We start from the raw sequence: 23591 nt of genomic DNA, 5'->3' as shown, positions 1-23591 counted from the left end.
TGATTAAATGAGATAATGTGTAAGTGCATGGGGCATAGTGGTAGATCCTTTCCTGTTGAAAGTGGCTGCTGGCTCCCAGGTATAAACTAATAAATGAGGTGTACATGATATTTTAAGGCTTACTATCAATTTTATAGACCTAGAAATGTTTTTCCCAGCATGTTAATAATACTAATAGTTAACCTAAATTAGTAGTTAGGATTCCTAATGAACATGAATTCTGGAGATTGAGGAATATTTTAGTAAACCATAAAAGGGGTCGCTCAGTAACTGCGATACTTCTGGGTTCTTACTGATTGTTTGCCTGATTCGGAAATCCTGAGTTGGCAGAGATGGACTCGACTGGAAAGGCTTGCTCCAGGACGATGGAGGGTGATAATCAGCTGGCAAATCAGCATGATAACTATGGCTTTAAGAGTACAGATCTCAATTTTGGTTGAATCGCCTGGAGAGTATTTTTTAAATACCCGTGCCTGAGCTGTACCATGCCTACCTTCCCAAATTGTCAGTTGGCCTGGCATAGGCCCTAGGCTTCAGGGGTGGGAATGGGGGTTGTTTTGTTTTTTGTTTTAATCTTGAGGTGATTCTAATGTGCAGCCATTGTTGGAAAACATTTGGTTAGAAGGAATTAGCCTAAGATTAGGTTTTATGGAAGTGGAAGAAAATTTTTCTTTTGGACCAGGCTCTGGTCAGATATATTCTCCGTTAAAGGAACATTGAAAACTGTGTAGTCTTTATTTATTTTAATGGGGGTGGGGTTGGGTGATTCTGTCTTTGGTAATAAGTGGATATCTGTCTCTTACTCTCCCAAAGGGCCTGCTATGGTGTACTGCGGTTCATCATGGAGAGTGGCGCCAAGGGCTGCGAGGTTGTGGTGTCTGGGAAACTCCGAGGACAGAGAGCTAAGTCCATGAAGTTTGTCGATGGTCTGATGATCCACAGTGGGGACCCCGTTAACTACTACGTTGACACTGCCGTACGCCATGTGCTGCTCAGGCAGGGTGAGCAGCCAGGGTTTGGGCAAAGGGTCTTAGTGGATAGGTGTGGTTTTCCATACATGCCTCAGTGTTTGGGGAATTCGTTTTGGGAGTAGCAGAGCATGTTTGTACTCCTTGGATTTATTGATTAGCTGCACTAAACTGTAAGAAGTAAATTGTTGAGAGATCAGTCAGATCCAAGCATTGGTTTGTCCTTGTCTCAGCCACCTGTGTACCCTTCAGTGATGACACGATGACGAGTCAGAAAGGTCATATCTTGCTCTTGGTCCGTGTAGGTGCAACGTTCTGTGGCACTGTACATGGGTTCCTTTTGCAAAAGTGTCCTGTTCATTGATTGATTAGAGGCATTTGTCTGAGAAGGGACCAGAACCAGGGATGCTAAAGTAACTTAATGTTCTCTTCCTCTACCCTATCCTATTGTGTAGGGCGGTGGCTGGTGAAACCACAGCTGGGTCCTAACCATGATCCTATCCTCTAGGTGTGCTGGGCATCAAAGTGAAGATCATGCTTCCTTGGGACCCAAGTGGTAAGATTGGCCCTAAGAAGCCTCTGCCTGACCATGTGAGCATTGTGGAACCCAAAGATGAGATACTGCCCACCACTCCCATCTCAGAACAGAAGGGTGGGAAGCCAGAGCCACCTGCCATGCCCCAGCCAGTACCCACAGCATAACAGGTATGTCTGTAGCAGCCTCTTGGGCAGAATAGGACCCTATTCCTTTGTGTCTTTCTAGTAAGCACTTAATGAGCAATAATGGGATTTACATGGGAGAACGCAGGTTAGAGCCAAATGGTCCTTTGAACCCAGGGTGTTAGGAGTGTTTGAAATAAGAATTTTCCCTATTGTCCTCCCTTATTTGCTCAGATGTTTCAAAGCACTCTTGCTAGTAATTATCCTTAAGCAACCCCCTTGAAACAGAACACCTTTTATGTTTTTCTAAATGTTTTGTGTGTGCTTACTAATCTACGTGCAAACTCTATAAGTGGGAGTGTATACCCATTTAGTAAATGGAAGAGCCCCATACTCAGATGAAGTTTCGTTTCTTACTGTTGTGCTTTATTTGGTTTTAGGGTCTCCTTGGCAGCTGGATCTGGAGTCTGGATGTTGCTCTATAAAGACCTTTAAATAAAATCCTTTAAAAATATGCATGGCCTGATTAGACTGTACATCCAGTATTCAGACTGAGGGGCATGTCGCCCCATTGGAGCATTACTTGATCTTAGAGTTGCTTGGCTCATAGTGTTCTGTTGTTTCCCTGAAATCCTCTTGGTTTCAACTGCACTTAATGAGGCAGTGCCAGAACAGGCAGACCAAGCAGAGCTAACCAGAGAGATACCCTGTTGGGGGTAAATGGTGACAGTGAGGGCTGATTAACTCATTTGCAGTTCAGGGTTATAGGTTTAGAAGAGGGATATTTGTAAGATGATTTCCTTGATGCATAAGGGAATCTACATTGCAGATAGAAAATAAATACACTGGTCATTATAGTTTGGGTTGTACTATGCTCTGGGTGTTGTGCTTCACATACTTTTTCATTTAATCCTCAACATCTCTAAAGTGTAAAGAGAATTTGCCATTGATGATGAGCTTCAAGCATAGAAGGAAAGAACATTTAAGTTGACTACCGTTTTATCTGTCATACTTTGAAGTGTTTTCTACTGATGTCTTTACAAAGTAGTTGGGTGTTCTTGGTATACTCAGGTGAAACTAGTGAGGGACAGACTGGCATGATAGTTCTACAAGACATAACTAGATTGATTTATGACAGAGAGGGGATCTTCCTTCCTAGTGACAGCTTTCATGGTCCTGGAAGGCCAACTCGGGTAGCCACATCATCCTGGTAATGAAGCCTGGCTGCGAAATACCCTGGCTTCACAAGACTGCCTAGTGGGTGCTCTGATTATTTGGTTGTCTTCTTGACTAGACTGTGAGCCGCACAAGGACAGGGCTTAATATATGAGAAAATTAATTATGTTGGGAGTGCACTGATATGTTATCTCTGGGTCCCCCTCCCCCCACTTTTAAAAAAGCCTTTGATGTTTATGTTGACTTTGTATAGTTAACATCTTTGTCAGTATTGATGGAATTGAGACCACATCTCAATAGAGGTACTCCCCTTTATAAGGCTTTATTTATCCCTTGTGGGTAAAACTCTTGACATTTTGCAGTTTACTGGAAATGTGTTTGAACTGAGCTAAGTTACTTTATTCCTGTATTTCTGGACTTGCGTAGTTTGGTTGTGAGAGTATTTTTTAGTGAAACTAGTTCAGCTAATTTGATCATCCACAGGGCTGAGTGCTAGCAACAGGTTAAGACAATCCTGGTCCTCTAGGATTTTAGCATCTAGTACTAACACAGCCAGTCACAGGTCTTCATATATTATATTAGGTGATCTTTTAAATTCCTAACTTTCCTAATGAGTTTTCTGCAAAGCTCAGTCCACTAAAATTGGAAGTTAGTCTGTGGTTCAGTAGTGCTGTTAACTTCCCACAGGTGGTGCTGTAACAAAAAAATGTGCGCCAAAGTAGCATCTTGGGAAGAGAAGAATAAATTTATTGAAGTAGAGATGCTCCTTGACTTAAAATGGGGTTATGTCCAGATAACTCCATCATAAGTTGAAAATATTATAAATCAAATGTATTTAATGCACCTAACCAATGAAATATCATAGCCTAGCCTACCTTATAAAGTGCTCAGGATACTTACATTAACCTATAGTTCTGCAGTTATCTTGAGTTTCATCTCACCAGAAGCAGGAAACAGATTGGCATTTTGTAGACATGATGGGATGTGAAAACAAAACACTCCAAAAAACACAACACAGGACACTACAGAGTATTGATTGTTTATCGTCATGATTGTGTGGCTCACTGGCAGCTGCAGCTCACCATCACTGCCCAGCATCCCGAGAGTATCATACTGTATGTTGCTAGCCTTGGAAAGATCAAAACTCAGTTTGAAGTACAGTTTCTACTGAATTGCTTTTGCGCCATCATTAAGTTGAAAAAATAAGTTGAACAATTGTAAGTCAGGGACTGTTAACATGCATGCAGAAAAGTATGCAAATTAGTGTACAGCTTGAAATACCCTTGTATTTATATTGCTTAGAAAAAGGCTTTAAGATAAAGCCATTACATAAAAGGGAGAGATTTTTAAGACTATTTCAGAAAACCACACAAAATTAATGTAGAGGTTAGGTGAGCACTCAGTAACCACAGCCCATTAAGAGATGCAAGCTACCCAGAGATACCACCACCATCCCCCAGGTTCTCCCAGTGAATTTTTCAGCTGTCCTTTTCTCTACATCACTTCTTGAAAGTCAAGCTTCCAGGTATGAGCATCTCACTGGCCAAGTCTGGTATCTGACCCAGCTGCCAAAAGTGAGGAGAGATAGCTGGCCCCTTTGGCTTTCACAGTGGAGACGAGGTCCAGATTTACACATTGCTCCTCTCAGTGTGGGCAAGATATTGATGCTGGGCAGCCAGAATTTGTGAAACAGCCCTTAGGACTCATTGGTAGAAATATGGCTGTTGGCAGTATGGAAGCAAGTACTGAAGCCTTTCATGGATTTCACCAAAAAGTTAACTGCCAGTCTTTGAAGAATTAGGTTCGGGTCATTAGGATATGTGGCAGCTGGTGATGGGGCCTCAAACAAGTTGGGAGCTGATCCATCAGGCAAGGAAAGAACACCCGCTGAAGTCTGAGAACTTGGGAATAGACCCAGAGGGCAAGCAAGAGTTGGAGACAAACAGACATCACTGGAGAACCAGGAAAAGAACACAGGAATGGGAGGGAAGGGGATCAGAGGAAAGTGGTTGAAGGGTTTTTTGGAGGTGGGGGTTTCTGCCTCCAGGATCTCGGCTTGCAAATTACTTGCAAAGGCTGCTAGATCTCACAGCAGAGTCATAATCTGTGGATCCTGTCCCCGTCCCCTAGCTATGATTTCACATTCCCAAGGGCGGGTCTAAGAAACCAGCCACAGACCCCAGCTCACCACCTCCAGTCAGCCAGCCTTCCCCACTCTAGCTGGGAAGTTAGGCAAAGGCTATGAGGCTGTCAGCCAGGAATGGGGTGGGGCGGAGGATGCCTTTCTCTGCAGAGCATTTTACAAAGGGGACTAAAGTTGGGAATCTGGGCTTTGCAATCAGAAACCTAGGATCAAATCCTGGCACCAGAACTGATTCACAGAGAGGCTGACTTTGGACCTTTCTAATCCTTAGTTATCTCACAGGGCTGCTGTGGGAATTAAAAGATACCTAAATGCCAATACATGTCTCTTCTCTAGTATTTAGCATCTAATGTTATCTTTGGAGACAACAGTTAAAAGTCTAGGCCTTCAGGTCAGACTCTGCATTCAAAACCATGTCTATAATTTAGCAGTATGAGCATGGGCACTTCAGTTATATCTCTGCCTTAATTTGCTCACCTACATGTAGAGTTCTTAGCACAAGTCCTAACTCATACCAAGTGCTCATTAAATGCTAGTTGTTAATTAAAGATACTCTCTTGGAAATCATTAAAACTAACATGGTAATAGATTCTCCCAATTCTAACTATAAAGAGACCTGACCACAGGGACAGAGACTGTGCTTTCTGCTTCTACTGTGAAGTGGGGATAGCTGAGCAGGTGTCCTCATTTTACAGGTGGTGAACTTGGCCTTTTACTGTTCCATGTACCATCCATTTTACAGGTGGTGAACTTGGCCTTTTACTGTTCCATGTACCATCCAGTGATTGTTTCAGAGCTCTAATGTTGCTGTGTGTAAATGCAGCTGTTGTATGTCAGAGCCTGCCAACGTCAGAGCAGGAAAACATTTACGTACCCTTCAGAGTCAACATTTTAAACTTCAAAGATTGTTTTTCTTGGTGTTGTGTTCCACAAGGACATCAGATTTTTTATGTTACTTAATGTTTGAAACAAACCATTTCCATTTTTGTTATTAAAACTATATTTATAGCTCGATGAGCAGAATGACCATGGTGCGAAAATAATTGTCATGTTCCCTGAGCATGCTGTGAGCATATCCCATATAATCTTCCCAACATCTCTGTAATGGGCAGATTGCATTACTAACGTCATTTTACAGCAATTTTAATTAATTCATATAATACATCCCAGGGCAATATGTGATTTCTCTTAGGCATTGAAAAATCTTTAGAGTATCAGGATTCTCACTTCTGATTTGAGGACAAGTAACATGAGACCCTAAGTTGGGAACAACTTATCTGATCCTGTACTCTAAGCTGGGAACAACTTAACAATTTGATCACAAATAAAATGGAGCCCAGTAGCTCTGAAATTCAGATGAAACCACTGAGCCTCTGCTGTTCAGTCCTGTATTGTACCAGCTCAGCCAACCAGGTGCAGCCTGCCTTTGTCCACTGTGCAAGGAGGACTCCTGTGATGGATTCATTCCGCCCTCACTGGTGGACCATCATCTGCCTCCATGACAGCCTGCACCAGGCAGCCCTCTGTGTGGTGAGCCAGAGGAACTGGACCCTTTGATTCTTCTATATTGCCTAGAGAGAGGGTAGGGCTTTCCTGGCCTTTAAGAATATTTTTGCTTTTTTGGAGGGGAAGGGAGAGCACAGACAGTAATAGAGCCACTTTCACATAGAGGGAAGGGGACCAAAGGAGATGGATCTTTTGATCACTGTATACCAAGAAAAAGAATCATCACCATTTACTCCTATATTTTAAGTCATTTTATAAATAATTTACAGAAGAAAAGGATAAAAACAACATAAATTTTAACTATTAGTACAACTCTGAATATACTAAAAACGATTAACTTCAAATGGGTGAAGTTAATGCTTAAAGTACATTCTCACAGGCTCAAGTTTATCATTGCTTCTGGGGGTTTTCTGTTTTAGTTTTGTACTTGCATTGTTAATATGGAATATTTTTGATGGCTTATAATTTTGTGAAAAAAAGGAGAGCCATTTTCTTTGCTCCATAATTTTAAAACATTTTCATTTTTAGGTTTATGAGAATGACCAAACCAATGAATTAAAAAAAAACTTTCTGCATCTATTTCCCTCCAGTCAGTCACGGTTGTACACAACTATCTGAAGTATATCTCCACTTATGAAGTATAACACACTGTGTCAAGTAAATTTGGGGGCATAAGCATCATAGAAGTTGAAAGAACATTGTCACACCACCTTTTAGCAAAGCAGGATGGTCCAGGTTTTTGTCATAAAAATCCTTCCTGTTGAATGCCTTAATGACTTAAAATACCATATTTTCTTTCAGTTTTTAGCAATATTCATACACAAATTTGTGAGTTTGAGAAAATTGATCCAGGAAGGATTTTCCTTATGTGACCAATTTCCTCCTCATCCTTAGAGACTAGAGAACTGCTATGTACCTCTGCATTCATTTTCTAATTTGTGTAATAAGTGTGAAATGTCTTTTGTCAATTTTCTTCTGTCATTATGGGTGAAAAGTGAAAAATCCTGAACTCCTAACTGATGTTTCTAGACTTATACCTTCTTGAAAGATAATACTTTGAGCAATGCAATATAGAAACTGAAGGATGATGTAATAGTGACGTTTATTTCATTGCATCAATCTATTGGCAATACCATCATTCTCCCATTTTCTTACTCTTGTTTGGCATCGTTGGGAATAATTGAGTAATATGAACTAATTTTTAGGATGATGAAATAGCAGTTTTTCAAGATATAGGAAAAATAAATTCATCAAGATCTCATAATGTATTTTAGATTTATAAAAGAATCCAAATATGGTGATTGCAAGACAGAATGAGTTTTATTCTATTTTTAAGTAAGTAAAGAGTTGTATGGAGAGCTAAGCTCAGCGGATGTAGGGTGCATCCCCCCACCACATAGAAACGCCTACCAAAGCTTTCTTGTTTGGACCCAGACTCCAATTTGGGGGTCTTGTAGCTGGATCCCCTAAGAAGAGAAATTTTAAAGCAGTAAGAAAGCAGGTCAATTTCGAATACTGTCAGACTTTCAGTAATTTCTCTGTCCAGCCTGCTTTCATTTCAGTCCTTCCACATTGCTCCTCTGGGTTTGGACTGTGCCGGAAAGACAGCTGTATCATACAGGCAGCAGTTCAATGAATTTGTAAATACCGTACCTACCAAAGGATTTAATAAAAAATTAAGGTAACCTTGGGAAATTCTAAAACAGTCACTTTTCACTTCTGGGAAGTAGATGGTCAGGAAAAATTAAGGCCACTGTGGAAGTCATAGACCAGATACATAGATGGCATTGTGTTTGTTGTAGACTCTGTTGCTGTTGAAAGGATGGAAAAAGCCAAAACTTAACTTCATAAAATAACTAGGATATGAGAAAACCAAGGAGTCCCTGTACTAATAGTTGCTAACAAGTCCTGAGGAACTCATTGAGAAATTGTCAGCAGTGAGTGAACTGTGCAGCCCACCTGTGCAATCATAGGAGATGGACTAAAGGAAGGACTTGAGAAACCACATGATATAATTAAAAGAAGAAAAATTGCAGCAACAGAAAAAAGGTGAATGGTGATACCTTTCGTATCTGTGTGGAGTAGGTTTTCTCTGGTCTGATTTTGCCTGCCTGCCCTCCTAAATGCTGTTAAAGCTTTGTTTTTGTTGAACAGATGCCCTACTCTTTTGCCTTGTTGAAGATGAATAAATGCAGTGCTGCTTAAAAAGGTCTCCCTGACCCACATCTTTTGGTACTACCATTTTGGGAAGTCAAGCAAGTATAGTAAATTGACCAGGAAACAGTTGTGGGAATTTGACTTGAAGTTAATGAAAACTTTGAAGAATGTCCAAATAAATTTTCTCATTCCTTGGAAGCCCACTAAGAAAGAATAAGTCATAAAATATTAACCTTACAAATAATAGGAACTGCTCAAAAAGAAACTCAGACTAAATTTGGCTCCAGTGGCTTCTGATGGTATACCAAGAGTCAAGTCTTTGTTTTGGCAAACCTGCATGGCTGATGGGCCATGCTCAGGATTCATGCTCTGGTTTTGTGGTGGGGAAGCAGTGGACTAGGAGCCAGGGGGACCTTCCACATATGGATTATTAGGTAAACCAAGAGACCAATATACTGGGTCTAAACAATAGTCCTAGGAAATTAGGACATATGGTGTCATCTTTTACTTGTGTTTCTGTGAGCTTCACTCACCAGAGACATGAACCCTGTCTCCCCTCATCCAAGGAGGGCCCTAAGGGCAGGAACAGTATTCTATCAGGCTGGGATTTCCCATGATGAAAACGATGTATCTCCTTTTCAACAACAACTGTGCTTTACTCAGCACCCATTTTCTGATTCACTTTCTCAGATTAGCAGAGCCTGGGTGAGGCTGCAGGAGGGAAGGAGCAGGCTTTGGAGATAACTGAGCCCAGGTTGGAATCCCGGCTCTGCCACCATCACCAGCTCAGTGACCTTAGTAAGCAAGTCACTTCACAACTCAATCTGTTTCCTCATTTGTGAAGGAGGGAGGTGGGCATTAGTACCAACTCACAGGTATTCTAAAGTAGAAAACCAGGGAACTTAGATTTAATGTATTCAGTGGGAGGCTTTATTTTGAGCACTGGGAGACACAGATGTAGTTGACACCTATCCTGCCTGAAAGGGCAAATGGGTGTGCTGGGAGACTGGAGACACAAAGACCTGACCATATGTCATATGATAGAAGAGAGGCAGATAAGGAAGGGCTAGAAGGAAAGTGGTAAATAAACTCTGTGAGTAGAGGGTGTTGGTTCTGCCCAGACAGCAGGAAAGGGCATCAGCACTTGCATGAAAGAGCACTGGGGGCATGAACAGTCTGCTTGGCACACAGAAATTGCCCATCCCTGGTGAGATGCCCATGTACTTAGGGAGAGCTTGCCCTGGATTTATCCCTATCTTCTTCTCTGGGCTTTTGGTGGGTTAGGCAAGTAATATAGCACCACCTTTGATTTGTAGTGGGTGTTAACCATGGGGTGGGAGCAGGCAGGTTCTGAGGGGCTGGGCTTCCACTGCATTCCCCTCTTCCCTCTGCCATTATCAGCTGTGTCCAGATGGTCACAGGCTCCTTAATCTGGGATAATCAGAGAGTAGGAGCTCAGCTGGGACCTGGGCCTTTGTGCTGGGCTATGAAGGGTCAACCCCAGCTGGCAAGATCTTGCAGAACAGCCCTGGGGCTTTGGAAGATGGGAGGGGCGGGGGGCTGGCTCTGTGCTGGGGGAGTTGCAAGGAGCAGATGATAGCTCTACAAAAGGCAATCTGAGTGCAAATGAGAGGAAGCCCCAGATGGAGTCTGGCCAGCTCTTCCATCGGGTCCGGGCCTTAAAAATACAGGCACAGAACCCGAACTGCTGGGCCTCCACCTCACAGAATCTGTTTATGGCATCTTTTGTTCCCTTTATCCTCTGACCTCACCCCTCCTTATCCGGCAGTTTTATGTTGCTATCCCTAGAGCCACAGGACAACCAAGGTGCTTATAATGGCATCAGAGACTTGTGCCCTTCTATGGACATTGGGGGTCTCACAGGTCCAGATGCAGAGCCTGGCTGGCAATGACTCTGGTGCCTACCACTCTGCTGTAAGCCTCAGACCCCAAGGCTATTCAGGTTCTGTTTTGTTTCAGCTTCTTTCCTGAGTGGCCTTGGCCTTGGCTTTTAGCAGTGAGCCTGGATTAGAATCTTGTTTTTAAAGGCCTTTATCCCACAGAGCCTGAACCCCAGAGCTTGTGCTTTCCTCTTGGTTTTGCAATTCTGTTGTTTCTGGTCCTTAGTCATGTTTGCTTACCTATGAGCCCATACCTCTGTCTTTTCAGTTGTCTGGCTTTGAATTTTGTCTGTCATTGCTTAGGTGTTTGAATTGGAGTGGGTTGGTTTAGAAAGAGAGAACCATCTTGACCACAAGTGCCTCATTGATCCTGAGGATTCATGAAATTTTAAGAATCAAAGACTCTGCCACTTACTAAATATGTTGCCCTGGGTGATTCTCCTTACCTTTTCAAAGCAAAGCCTTCTCTGTAAAATACAGATACTAATAATTTTCTGGCTAAAAGTGTTGATAATCTCAAAGTGAGGATAGTGATTACCTCTGGGAGGAGTGTGGGAAGGGCATGGGTTTGAGAATAGACACTGGAGCTTAAAAAGACATTTGTAATGTTCTATTTCTTAAGCTATGTGTTAAGAACACATTTTATTCTTAAACTGTACAAAAAATATATATTCTTTTATGCATGGAATATTTCATAATTTAAAAAATGTCCACACTTCTATTATGAAAATAAATGAAGTAACGTATGAAGGTGCTTTACAGAGTCAAAGCAGGGAGTTGATACTTCTCCAGGAAAAGCAGGCTTGAGCTGGAACACAGACTAAACCTTTGAATGAGGTTTTATTTCTACAAAAAAGGGGGCGAGCGACAAGGGGCTATTTCCATGGAGGTGCCATGAGAGAAGCAGAGTAGTGAGCCTGAGTTCTCCCTCTTTTCTCTGCCTCCCAACTTAGGCTGTCCAAGTCTGAGTCACCTGCCCAGGCTCTGGACAATGGTGACGCAGCCATGGGAGCTGGTGTAGCGCTGCAGGGACGGCTGGGCCTCCACCTGCCCACTGCTAGGGTCAAAGGTGAAGACCTTATTGGTGCTTTCCCCGTGATCATCCCGCCCACCAAGGATGTGGACCTTCCCGTCACACACAGTCACGCCACAGCTCTCCTGGATGGACAAACAGAAAGACAATCAGCTATGGGGTCCAGCCTGGGGCTCCCTTTATCCCTGGCTGGCCAGGCCAGACAACAAAACCTTGACCCACAGAATATGAGCATGTAATCTGGATAGTAGAGAGACAAGAAATTGGATAGAAGGCAGGAAGCTCTGGTTTGACCCTTACTAAATGAATAGCCTTGGACAAGTCACTTAACCTCTTTGGACCTTGGTTTCTTTAAAAGTGAGAAGAACAATAGTACCTTTATCATAAGGTTCCCTTAACAGTTAATGGGGTTAAGCATGTAAAGCACTTAACATAGTGCCTGAATACAGTAAGTACTTCAATAACAACAACAATGACCATGACCGCCATCTTAGGATCTCAGACTCAGAGAAACCAGAAATCTCATGCTCTTAGAATCAATGAAAGTCAGAAGTGGTAGGGACCACCAGTGTAACTACACCCCTATATAGTCTCTCCAGAGTTTCAGGAGAGGTGACAGAAGGTGGGAGAGGCAAGGCATACAGAGGCCAGAGCATCTGGGGCCTGGGCCTCCCTTCTCTGATATCACTGGGGCAGGGTAATTTAGCAAGTCCCTTCTCCATGCCCCACAAACTCCCACAGAAGGCTACCAGCTAGTGGCCCTCAAAACAGGTGAAAGTGCAGGGTCATTTAGACCTGCCTCCCATCCAAGGCTATAGCACTTGGGACTAGGGGTCCAGGCTCTGCCTTTACATGATGTAATTGGTGGCCTTGGACTGGAGCTTCAGTCTCTCCAAGGCTAGTCTCTGTGAAATGCAGGGCTCATTTTCATTGTAAGGACAAAGCTAGAGAACTATGTAAAACCACCTAGCATGGGGTCAGACACAAGACTTACTACCTCCAAGATCCAGATCGTTAGAAGTCTTCCCTCTCTTCAATGGAAGCAGTACCAGGGCCATCCCTAAAGGTCTCCACTTACCACAGGGCTGGGGAGCACAGCTGCCTCCCTCCAAACGTCTGTACCAGGGTTGTAGGTGAAGATTTTGCTCATGAGGCCCCCTACTACATAGATGGTATCTTCAAGGGAGACAGCCTCGAGACATCGTTGTGAGAAGGGCGCTGGTGACCGCAGGCTCCACCGGTCCTCCTTGGGGTCAAAGCACTGTACCTGGGGGGCAGGAGGATCATTAGTGGTGAAGCCCTACCCCACAACCACCCTGTTGCCCATGCACTCCCACCTCTCTCTGTCAGAGGAACTCATCCAACACAACATGTGCCTCTGTCCCATAGACTTGAGCTAGCATCTAGGAGATTAGAGGAAATCCACTGTCCCTACCCTCAAGTATGCTCAATCTACTTCCATCTTCTGTCCCCTACCCCTGGACTCCCTGTGTCGAAAGCTTCCTCATTTTTCAAGGTCCAAGGAGAGGCCTCCATCCCAGGAGATGGAGGTACCATCTGCATTAGCACTATAGAGGGTCCTCAGAGCAGGTCCCCATGGAGATATGTTCCTGGCTGCAAACATCGTCACTCGTCAATCAACCCTCTTCCCTCTTCCTGGTGCTCTGAGGTCATGACAAGATTCCAGCTGAAGTGTCTTGCAGCTCACATTCCTACAGCTGTCCACAGGCCTCCCTGTCCAATAGGTGTTTAAGACGCCTTTTACAATTCCTGAGGGTTCGTACCTGTTCTTGCCTGCTCACCTTTACTCCGTTTCCATTGTTTCGTTGGAGACCCCGCCCCCTCTCCACCTCCAAAAAAATGGCCTATAACAAACAGTGCTGCATGAAAGGGTACTAAATGAGGCAGTTCCACAGCCAGCCCCAGGAAGGTGTGCAGGGGGAATGAAGTCAGGGGATGAGGAGGGGTGAGTGATCTTAGTTTGGAAAGATGCAAAGAAGCCATCAGGGGTGGGAGAGAGCTGTTACGATTTTATTCACAAAAAGCCTAAATGTCCAACAACAGAAAATTAAGTTAGTAGACTATAGTTCATCTACTCAGTGGCATATTACAGACACTGAAATGATGGCTGTGAAAAACTGCTAAGTATGTGTAAAGTGTTTCTACTTAAAGAAGAATAAAAAGAATGCAAAATTTTACTAACAGAACATAAAACTAAAACAAAAGCGAAAGTCAATTCAGGAAGGCTGGAGGCAATGCACCAAAATATTAATAGTAGTTATCCTGAGGTAGGGGGAATTATGGGTTATTGTTATTCTGTTTCTCTTGTTTTCTAAATTTTCTATGAGTTATTATTTTAATTATTTATTATGATTTATGCCTACAGCACCTGGTCTTCCTAGGTGGTCTCCCATCCAAGTACTAAACAGGTCTGACCCTGCTTAGCTTCCAAGATCAGACATCAGGTTTGTTCAGGGTGGCATGGCTGTAGACCATGGACCGTGGCTCCACTGGGGCACGAACCCAGGACCTTCTGCGTGGAAAACAGACGTGCTAACCACTACACTATGGAACCACATCTGTGTATTATTTTTTTGAATGGCAGAGAAACATTTTAATCCCACTGTTGCCCTCACCCAAGCCAAACATCTGGGCTCAGCTGTGTTGCTGACCAACTGTGTGACCTTGGAGTCATCTCTGAACTCACTGTCTTGCCTCAAACATGGGGCTTATTCCTCAGGATTGTTGACGGGATAAAGTGAGAAAATGGACTAGGACAGGAATGTGCCTGCTCAAGGCCTGAACACAGCAGGCCCCCAGTACCCTCTCCATGCCCACCTTGTCTGTGCTGATGCCGGCCTGCCCGGCACCCCCGATCACATAGAGCTGGCCGGCACAGGACGCCACGGCAGCAGAGCTCACAGCCTCCAGGAGAGACACTGCAGGCGCCCAGGTGTTGGAGAAGGGGTCGTAGCGCTCCACGCTGCACAGGCGCTGCAGGCCATCGAAGCCGCCCACGGCAAAAAGCTGCAGGTTAGGACAGGGCCCGCCCAGAGTCAGGGCCAGCTGCATCTTGGCCCCAATGCCAAGATGGAAGCTATCCCACTCCAGTATGAGGGCCAGACCTACCCAGAGAGAATCCCAGTTACTGAACCTCCCTTAGCAGATTTCTTCTCATTAGCAGGAGATAAGACGGGTACTGAATGCTGAGATGATCTGTAAAAACTTGGCCCCAAGCTGATGCTAAGTAATAGCTAGTAATAAAGGGTTTACTACCTTACCCAAATGATTCTAAGAAGCACTTTTATTTGCATTTCTAATTTGGGGATGCAGCTTACAAAGATAATTGGCAGTTCTGTAGGGTTTTTTGGTCTTAAGTGGCAAAGTCAAGATTCAAACCTTTGACCACTAGGCTATACTATTACGGTAATTACTATTAGCATTATTATGTGATCTTAGTCAAGTCCTTTCCTTTTTGAGGCCTTAGATCCCTTCTTACAAAGAGAGGGTCTTAGAGGGCCTTCCCTAAGGATATCTATAGATCTATACCTTGGGCATCAGGGTCGCAGCTGCTGCATATCCCCTACCTGTCCATGCATGACGGCCATCTTGTGCCTCCACCTGCCCTTGTGCAGTGAGGCCACCTTGATCCAGGTGTGTAGATGGGAGCTAAACATCCACACATCACGGCTGTTGATGTGGCCTCCTGGGGAGAGAGAAACAGCTGTGGCCTCTAGATCCAAAGGAAGGGTTAAGAGTAGACAGCAGGAAGGACATCCTTCTGGGCTCAAGTGAGACTTCAGGCCTTTGACCCAGACTGTGTGCTTTGAACAAGTGCTGGGAAGGTCTGAATTAAGACAACAGGCAGGGACTCTTGAGGGGAGAGGCCTGAGAGATTCAGGGAGAAGGAATTAATCTTTACTGGGTGCCTTCTGGTGAGGTGCCAGGCTCTGTGCTCAGTGAGGCAAAGAAGGGGGCACTTTAGAATTCTACTGAAGGCATGAGTGCAAAGGGTGCCCAGACAAGCATCGGGAATGCACGGAGGCAGAGAGAAAGCAGAGCCAACTGCACTAGGATGGGGAGGAGTAGAGGGTGACCCAATAATCATGTCTCACTTCTGCCTTCACCTTCATGACTCCATGTCTATTCTCTTCCCTCTGTGAGGTGTTGGGATTATTGTACCGAGTTTACAGATAGGAAACTCAGATGAGGCTTAAAACACCAGGAAGGACCTGTTGGAGATCACATGGCCTTTCACTGCCAGAGCACTGATCAGAACCAGAGCTTCCAGCCCTCAAACCCAACATTGGTGCTAGTGAAGGATACAGCACACCCCATGGGTCAAGCACTGGGAGATGCAGGCTGTGGGGTGCCCCCCATCTGGCTGCCCCGGGGTTCCTGACTAGGTATTGACATCTCAGGAGTAGCCTCCCCAGGGACAATCTTGACTGCATCCCTTAGTCTGAGCCACATCTCTTTTGTAGTCCTTGCTTCTTGTATTTCCAGTGGCACCCAGCAGAGGCCTCACATGTTGCTCAAAGGCCATCAGTGGCCTCGGATAAGCTAGTCAGTGATAAAGTGTAGCCTGGATGGTCTCTGAGGTTTTCCTGGCTCATTCTTCTGCTCATCCTTCCCAAGCAGCCATAGCTCCCTACAACATCAAGTGCAGTCTACCTAGGCCTGGAGTTGAAGCCTCTCTGATCTGACTCCAGACTCCTTTTCCTGCCTCATCTACAGTGGCTTCCCCTCCTCTCCCAGACACACTCAGTCTGCATTTTAGAACCCTTAATACCCTGAGTTCCTTTCCACACTTTCATGCCTTTGCCTATGTTGTTCCCTCCAAGTTGGGCCAGATTCCCTGAGTAGAATTACCCTGGTGGGATTCCCCATCAAATTCTGCCTGGTGGTAAAGTGAAGTCTGTGTTCCCCTCTCTAGGATATTCCGGGAAGCAGGGACTGTGTTTTGTTCTGAGTTTCTAGGGCTTGAATCTCGGGAGGGCACAGTGTGTTGGTATCAGACAGATCTGTGCTCTTCCTAGCTTTGCCAATTTTGAGACAGTGGGGAAATTCTTAACCTCTCTTTACCAAATAAAGGGGGTCACACCAGTGACTGGTTCAGCAAGACTACATTCCGTTTCAGCCAATAACTGTAGGGTATCAGGAAAAATCCCGCCCCTATCTCCCAGTTGGAGGGAAAAGCAAAGGGGCGGTTCAAGGGAGGTGATGAGCCAATCCTGTGGGGCTTCTACTTCAGCCCTGTCCTCACCAGAGACGTAGATGTCATTGCGGAGAGCACAGGTGGCGAACTCTGAACGCCTGTAATCAGGCAGGCTGGGTAGTGGGGTCCAGCGCCGGCTTTCCGGGTGGTAGGCATCTGCGAAGGGCAGCTTCAGGAGCCCCTTGCGGTCACAACCACCAACGACAACGATCACTTCAGCGAGATCCATGAATCTGGTGTGGGGATAAGCCCAATATCCGTTGATCCATATTCAAGTTTTGCTCCTTTCTCACCCTCTTATTGCCCACACTGTACCATCCTACTACCCTTCCATGCCCTTTTGACCCCTTTGTAACCCCCATGCTGGACACTGTCACCCTCAACCTTCCCTCTGAGTATTGATGGCACGAGGGTCACTAATCCTTACCTCCATTCTACTGACCTCTTAGTTACAGAAGTAATCTTTACATAGGCCCTTAACCTTACTTAGAAAAACTATCTAGTTTAATCTTTATACCAGTTCTATTGGGCAGGAATTATTACTCCTTTTACAGAAGAAACTGAGGCTCCAACTTCAGCTTATCCAAAGTCATGTAAACAAGTGAAATAGCTGGAATTCAAACTCAAATTTGTCTGACGCTAACCCATTCTCTTCATGGTTCTGTGACCTAATTCTGCTGCCTCCCTCCTCCTATAAGCAGCTCCTAAACCCATACGCTAATCACTAATCCCATTGAACCAGGCTATGCCCCGTTTCCGCAAAGCATTCTCTCCTCCCACTGAGCTTCTGACCCCACCAGAATTCCCAAACCCTTTAGTTTTAGAAAATCATTGGTTTCCTACTAATTCCTTTAACAAATATTGAGCATCTTCTTTGTACCAGACCCTGTGCTTAGTGTTGGAGATACAGTGGTAAGACAGAGGAGTCCCTGTCTTCTATCTCTGGGAGGATGACAGACCACCTTGGACTAATTCACCGCAGTCTCCCAGTGTGATGTTCCAGGCTATTTATATGCCTTACTAACTTGAGCCCTTACTAACTTGGAACGCATAGGGTGTTTCCAAATCACTCTTGAGTGCTAGGCACCCAGCACAAGACCTGCACAGGGAGCACTCAGAATTATGAATGGATAGGCAAGAGAAAGAGTGTGCATAGGGTATGAGATCCCTGCACCTCCCTTACTGGATTGTTTGTTAACTCTTCAAGGGCAGACTGCCCAGCACCAAGCCTATGAAATGTTTATTGAATGAATGAATGAATCTCATTCAAGAGGCATGATTAAGTAATTGAATCAAAGGATAATGGAGGAATGAATGAGTGGTTAAAGAAAGCGGGAATAACGAAGGGCAGGAGGCAAGGGGGCGTGCGACGGTGGGATCAGTACCTCCGCGGTCGGGCTCGCAGCGCGCCGGCCTCTCGGCCCAGGATGAAGCAGGCACGCGCCTCCAGTAGCAGCGGACGGCACTCGCCACAGGCCCGCAGCAGCTCGTCAGCCTCTACCTTCTCCAGGAAGTAGTCGGGCGCCAGCAGTGGCAGGCGCACGTGCTCCAGCAGGCGCCGCAGCTGCCCGCGTCTGGCCGGCGCGTCGTGACGCACCCAGCGCATGGCCGCCTCAAACACGGCTTCCTCGCGCGCTACGCCCAGCGCCTGGTCGGCCAGAAGCGCTGCCACCTCGTCCGGCGCCAGCTCCAGGAAGTCTGCGTGGCGCGCTACCTCGGTGAAGGCCTGGCGCAGTACGCGGCCACAGCGCTCCGCCAGCGAGGCTAGCGAGAAGGCGGTGGCCACGCGGCGTAGCGCCAGGCTGTTGGCGGCTCGCAGGCGGCTCTCCAGGAAGCGTGCGCAGGCCTCGCGCAGGCCCTCCACGCCCAGCCGCCCGGCCAGCGCCAGCACGGCGGCGGCCTCGTCCTCCGCGCACAGCCGCACTCCCGCGCCGTACACGTAGTCTAGCACCACAGACAGCGCTGCTGCAGTCCCTTCCGGTCCCGCGCTCAGTGTCTCAGGCACCACCGGCACCAAGGCCAGGCCGCGCTCCGGCCGCCCGGCCGCGAACAGGCTGCGGAAGTACGTGCTGCCCGCGCTGAGAGCGGCTCGGTGGCATGGGAAGTCGCGGCCGCCGGCGCGCAGTACCACGTCGGTGAGGGTACCGCTCCGCCGGTACGCGTTGAGGGTCTGCAGGACGCGCTGCGCGTGGCAGGACCCCGTGCACGGCGCCTCCTTTCCCTCCAGCATCCTGCTGGGTAGAGAACACAAACGGCGTTGGGAAATCCTGGCTGGGGCCTGATAGAAGGCAGGAGGCCCCTCATCACAGGCTGCATGAATGTAAGTATTGCGCTTTCATTCATTCAACTGCTCGTCCTTCCATTCACCCATCCACCCAGATTCCTAATGGCTGCAAGGATCTAGTCCCTGCCTAACTGAGGGGCTTGGGCCTGCCTTAGCTGTAGCACTTTCTCGCTTACCCGCTTCAGCCGTATTACCCTTCCTGTTCTTCAAATTTGTTAAGCTGTTTCCGATTAGTATCGTTAGGAAACAGATGGCACGCTCTCAATTTTGGTAATTTGAGGAGATTCTAATAAAGAAATGATTTGCAAAAGCATAAACAGTGTTTAGGGACTCCCACAAGGGATAGAGACGTGCCACGTGGCTACCAACTCTAGGGAGCCTTTACCTCTAAAAGGTCTTCAAGGCTGGGAAGCTTCTGGAACCTGCACAAAGTATCTCCTGATAGGAGCTGTAGCTTTTGGTCAAGGGATTTAGGCTACCCCACAGAGACCCAGTGTGTGTGTGGGTATAACTCTACCTCCTCCTCACTCTGTTCTGTTTCCCGCTGATCTCCTGTAGGTGCTCCCCAATGAGCAAATCCTGACATTTTGTTCCGTTTAATACCCACCCATCCCCAAACAGCACAGGCACTCAATACCTGTTCAAGGTCCAGTGAATGTATTAAACAAGTATGTATTGTGCCAGGCAGTGAGCAAGGTAGGTAGGTATTCCTGGTCCCTCTCTTCAGTGAGCTCACAGCTTGGTGGCCCGTGGGAAGTACAGAGTATTAAGGGAGCTCTTAGAAGGGGCACTAAATCCCAGTTGTGGGGAGTCAGGCAAGGCATCCTTGAGGAGGGGACCTTCAGACTGAGGAGGATAGGTAGAATTAGCCAGGTGACAGGAAGGGAATGGAGGGAGGAAGTCTCCAGCTGAGAAAACAGTCTGTGCAAAGGCTCAAGGGGAAGGAGGGCCTGAGGTTAGAGCCCAGGCTGACAGGCAAACTGGCCCTCTGTTCTCAAGGAAGCACTGTGGGGAAGTAGAAAGAGCCCAGCCCTAAAGATTGATCAGGGTTCTAATCCTGCCTCTAACATTGACTCTCTGTGTGATGTATGCAAATCACTCCCTTTCAGTTTCGTCATCCGAAATGGGAATGCCTACCCCACAGAGTTGTGATTTTGTGACTCTTAAATGGAATATATGAAAAGTGCTAGGTGCAAAAGTACAAACGCAGCAAATGTTCCTTACATTGTTTTTACTCGGGAGGAAAGGAGTACACCTCGTTGCTTTTTTATAAATTATTTCATTTGATCCTCAGGGCCCTGAAAAGTTTCTTTAGAGCCCCAACCTCTTTTAATTTTGCCTGAGGAAACAAGTACACAGAGGGAACCTGCTCTTCAGAGGTTGCTGTGAAAATTAAAGGAGGGGTGTTGGTGAAAGCACTATATAAACTGCAGGGCTGTATGGTGCTGGTCATGATTTGGCCATTGTGAACATACAGCTCGCACACCTCCAGGGACAGGGAGCTTACTCCTTTATGTGGTTGCTTTACAGGAGTGCAGCTCTGGCCTCTGCCCCTTGCCTGTCCCTCCATTCTGCTGATCCCAGCTGCTCTGCCTCCTCTGAGACCATTCTGCCCTGGAGGTCAGATCTTGCCCAGTGTCAGCCTGGCTTTTACTACTCATGCTAGGGTCATCCTGGGCAGTGGATCCGTCCCCCTTCAGAATCATAGGAAACAAGCTTCTTGGTGGTCAGGTTCCTGAGAAGTTAACAACTTTGCCTAAGTAGAGGGGCTGGGCGCTGCACCTGCCTTCTGACTCTGCATGTCTAGCAGCCCAGCCACATTGCTAGAGTTGGGGCATGTCCCAAGGAGCAGCCCAAGACCAGAGGAGGATAGTAAGAGAGGTCATCAGAGCATGCTGCCCCACTCTATTCTCCCCGGACTGAGAAAGCAGCAGCACTTTGAACTGAGATCCAAGAGGGCAGGTCTCATCAGCATAAAGAAGGACTTCCCCCTGCAGAGATGTCTCATGGCAGAAGGTACTGTCTGAGAGAGCAAGCGTGTCACCTCCTGGGAAGTGCACCAGTACTTTTTCATTCATTCTGTGCTGCTGTCTACTGCTCTGGGCACTGTGGACACACAGGGACATCAGACCCAACTTCTATCTTGGAGATTCTCAGTCTGGGGGCTAGAGGATGCGCAGCTGGAGGATGGAAGGTAGGAATTTCAGGCAGAGCATAATCCGGCATTCTCCCATCCCAGCTAAGAGTCTTGACACCTTAAGTCATAGGTCCTGATGCAGACTGAGAGACCCAGCCCCTAAAAGTTGATGTGCCACCCTGTCTCTTCATACTCACACTGTCTCACACAGATATGCTCAGCTTTATAGACACCACAAAGCTGGGGCAGCCCTGTGTCCTAAGTCCCACCCCAGATGTACCTGGCACTTACCTGGCCACACCCTCTCGCAGGTGTCTTGCAGCTACTGCTCTTACACGGACCACTCCTGTCCTTCTGCCTGCACCCGTGGCAGCCTGGACTCCAATGTCCTTACTGCTCTGCCTGGACTGCTGCTCAGGCTCAGCTGCTGCAGGAGGACAAAGGGGCTGGACGCCAGAAGGAAGGGGAGAGGAGGGGGGAGGGGAGGAGGGGACACTGGGCTTTTGTTCCGCTTTTAGACCAGCCCTGGAACGGAGGGAAAGAGGGAGGAGGCAGTTGACTGTGAGTGCAACTCTGGGATCCATGTGCCTGGAATGGGGTGACCTGGCAGTGGCTGTGCCCCTGAATGATGCGCAGGTGTGAGGGGGTGTGTGTGGAGGGGAGTGCCTGCCCTGGGGAGATGGTGTGTAATCTGGTGGTTGTGAGCATGCAGGTGTTCCAGGGTACCTGTATGAGAGTGCAGAAGTGCTTGAGACTCGGCAGCTGTGTAGCATTGGGGTGGGTGTGTGATTGTGCAGCTGCAGGTGTGACTAAGCATGTGACTGCATGGCTTAGAAGTCTAGATTTTCCTCCTGTGTTGTATCTGTTCCTGCTAATAGCAGACATGTCATTGTGGGACCGTGCATCTGGCTATATGCCTTGTGTGTCCCTCTCTTTTTGTCTCTATGTGATTGTTCATTTCTGTGCGACAGGCGTCTGTGTCTCTGGACAATGTGGTGTATGTGGACAGCATGTGGTCCTCTGTGGTATGGTTTAAGTTGAGGTGGTTTTCACTCAACAATGTACCTGCCTTTGAGGGGGCACAATGGGACTGGCATGGTGGTCCTGAGCAGGCCTGGTTGGGGTAGGGAGAATGAGGCAGCTCTGGGCTGGCTTGTGGCCAGAGGGAAGCGACTCCATAAACTGGTGCTAGGTCTTTGCTGCCTCTACAAAAGGCCTCCGGGCCTGGTGTTCATGGTGCGGTTCAGGGGATTTGGCTTCATGGACAGAGGACAGCAATTTGTGAGGAGGTTGCCTTGATGAGAGCCCGCATGGGCCTGGGGCACCCGTGGATGTTCCTGGCACTGTCTTGAACTAGGCAAATCACTGCCTCACCTTGGCCCCGGCCTTTCATCTTGGTAGGAAAGGTAATCAAGATTCCTGCTCTAATTACCATGTGCCATGAGCAGTCACTGAGGCCAGGGTACTGCAGGAGCCCACCCCAGCCAGACTCAGGCAGGCCATTTGTGGAAGAAGCTGTGATGGGAGAGGTCACTGTGACAGTGGCCAAGTATATGAGTATGTCCTAATTCCTGGTGGAGAGCCTGTTCTGTGGACTCTGCTCCAGGGAATGGTGTATACTCCTTCTGCCTAAAAAAAAGGATGGCATGTGTCGTTGTTTGTTAAAGAATGTGAGCGATTTGGGCACTTTTTTTTTTAACCATTCATTTATTCCCCCCTCCCCATTTGGAACTGTCAGTTTGTTTTATATATCTGTGGGTCTGTTCTTTTATTTTGTTTATTTTTTTTTTTTTTGATTTCACATCTAAGGGGAATCATATGATATTTGTCTTTGACTTATTTCACTTAATATAATACCCTCTAAGTCCATCTGAGTTGACACAAATGGCAAACTTCATTCTTTTGTATGGCTGAGTAATAGTCCATTGTATATGTGTGTCACATCTTTATGCATTCATCTGTCCAAATCTATTAATGCTGCAATGAACATAGGGCTGCATACATCTTTTCAAATTAGTGTTTTTGTTTTCTTTGGATAAATACCTGGAAATGGAATTGCTGGATCATATGGCAACTCTATTTTTAATTTTTTGAAGAATCCCCATGCTGTTTTCCATAGCAGCTACACTAATTTACAAACCTACCAACAGTGCATGAGGATTCCCTTTTGTCTGCATTCTCGCCAACACTTGTTTGTTGATTTATTGATGACAATCATTCTGACAAGTGCGAGGTGGTATCTCATTGTGGTTTTAATTTGCATTTCTCTGATAATTAGATGTCGAGCATCTTTTCAAATGCCTGTTGGCCATCTATATGTCCTCTTTGGAGAAACATTAGTTCAAGTCCTCTGCCCATTTTTTAATTGGATTGCTTGTTTTTTGGTGTTATATGAGTTTCTTATATAT

The 23591-nt window shown here is 46.4% G+C and overlaps 2 protein-coding genes, 2 non-coding genes and 2 pseudogenes across 4 annotated transcripts in view; 3 read left to right on the top strand and 3 right to left on the bottom strand.

The window, feature by feature from the left end:
* Positions 1–2142, top strand: part of RPS3 (ribosomal protein S3) — a 5348-nt gene extending 3206 nt beyond the window's left edge. The window contains exons 4-7 of the mRNA XM_011368436.2: positions 362–417; positions 786–1001; positions 1477–1673; positions 2069–2142. Of these exons, the coding sequence (XP_011366738.1) occupies positions 362–417; positions 786–1001; positions 1477–1670 (466 nt within the window). The 3' untranslated portion in view covers positions 1671–1673; positions 2069–2142. The remainder of the gene's footprint in view (positions 1–361; positions 418–785; positions 1002–1476; positions 1674–2068) is intronic.
* LOC111744838 lies at positions 1215–1359 on the top strand. Its single transcript, XR_002782352.1, has one exon. It is a non-coding gene; the product is annotated as a small nucleolar RNA SNORD15 (small nucleolar RNA).
* Positions 2143–4536: 2394 nt separating the features above from the next.
* On the top strand, positions 4537–8665 carry LOC105297635 (annotated as a pseudogene).
* Positions 8666–10708: 2043 nt separating this feature from the next.
* Positions 10709–22576, bottom strand: KLHL35 (kelch like family member 35). Its single transcript, XM_011368435.2, has 8 exons — positions 22558–22576; positions 21475–21610; positions 18148–18996; positions 16811–16995; positions 15132–15250; positions 14383–14571; positions 12623–12811; positions 10709–11669 (listed from the first exon to the last, which is right to left on the bottom strand). The coding sequence occupies exons 1-8, from the start codon at positions 22574–22576 to the stop codon at positions 11481–11483; spliced, it is 1875 nt and encodes a 624-aa protein (XP_011366737.1). The 3' UTR covers positions 10709–11480.
* Positions 13922–14037, bottom strand: LOC111744825 (annotated as a pseudogene).
* TRNAG-UCC lies at positions 14047–14119 on the bottom strand. The gene has a single exon. It is a non-coding gene; the product is annotated as a tRNA-Gly (tRNA).
* Positions 22577–23591: the final 1015 nt, after the last annotated feature.

Source organism: Pteropus vampyrus, unplaced genomic scaffold (assembly GCF_000151845.1).
Source record: "Pteropus vampyrus isolate Shadow unplaced genomic scaffold, Pvam_2.0 Scaffold141, whole genome shotgun sequence".
NCBI classification, from domain to species: Eukaryota; Metazoa; Chordata; class Mammalia; order Chiroptera; family Pteropodidae; genus Pteropus; species Pteropus vampyrus.
The sequence above is the reverse complement of the archived record's forward strand: the minus strand, read 5'-3'. Positions and strand labels throughout refer to the sequence as shown.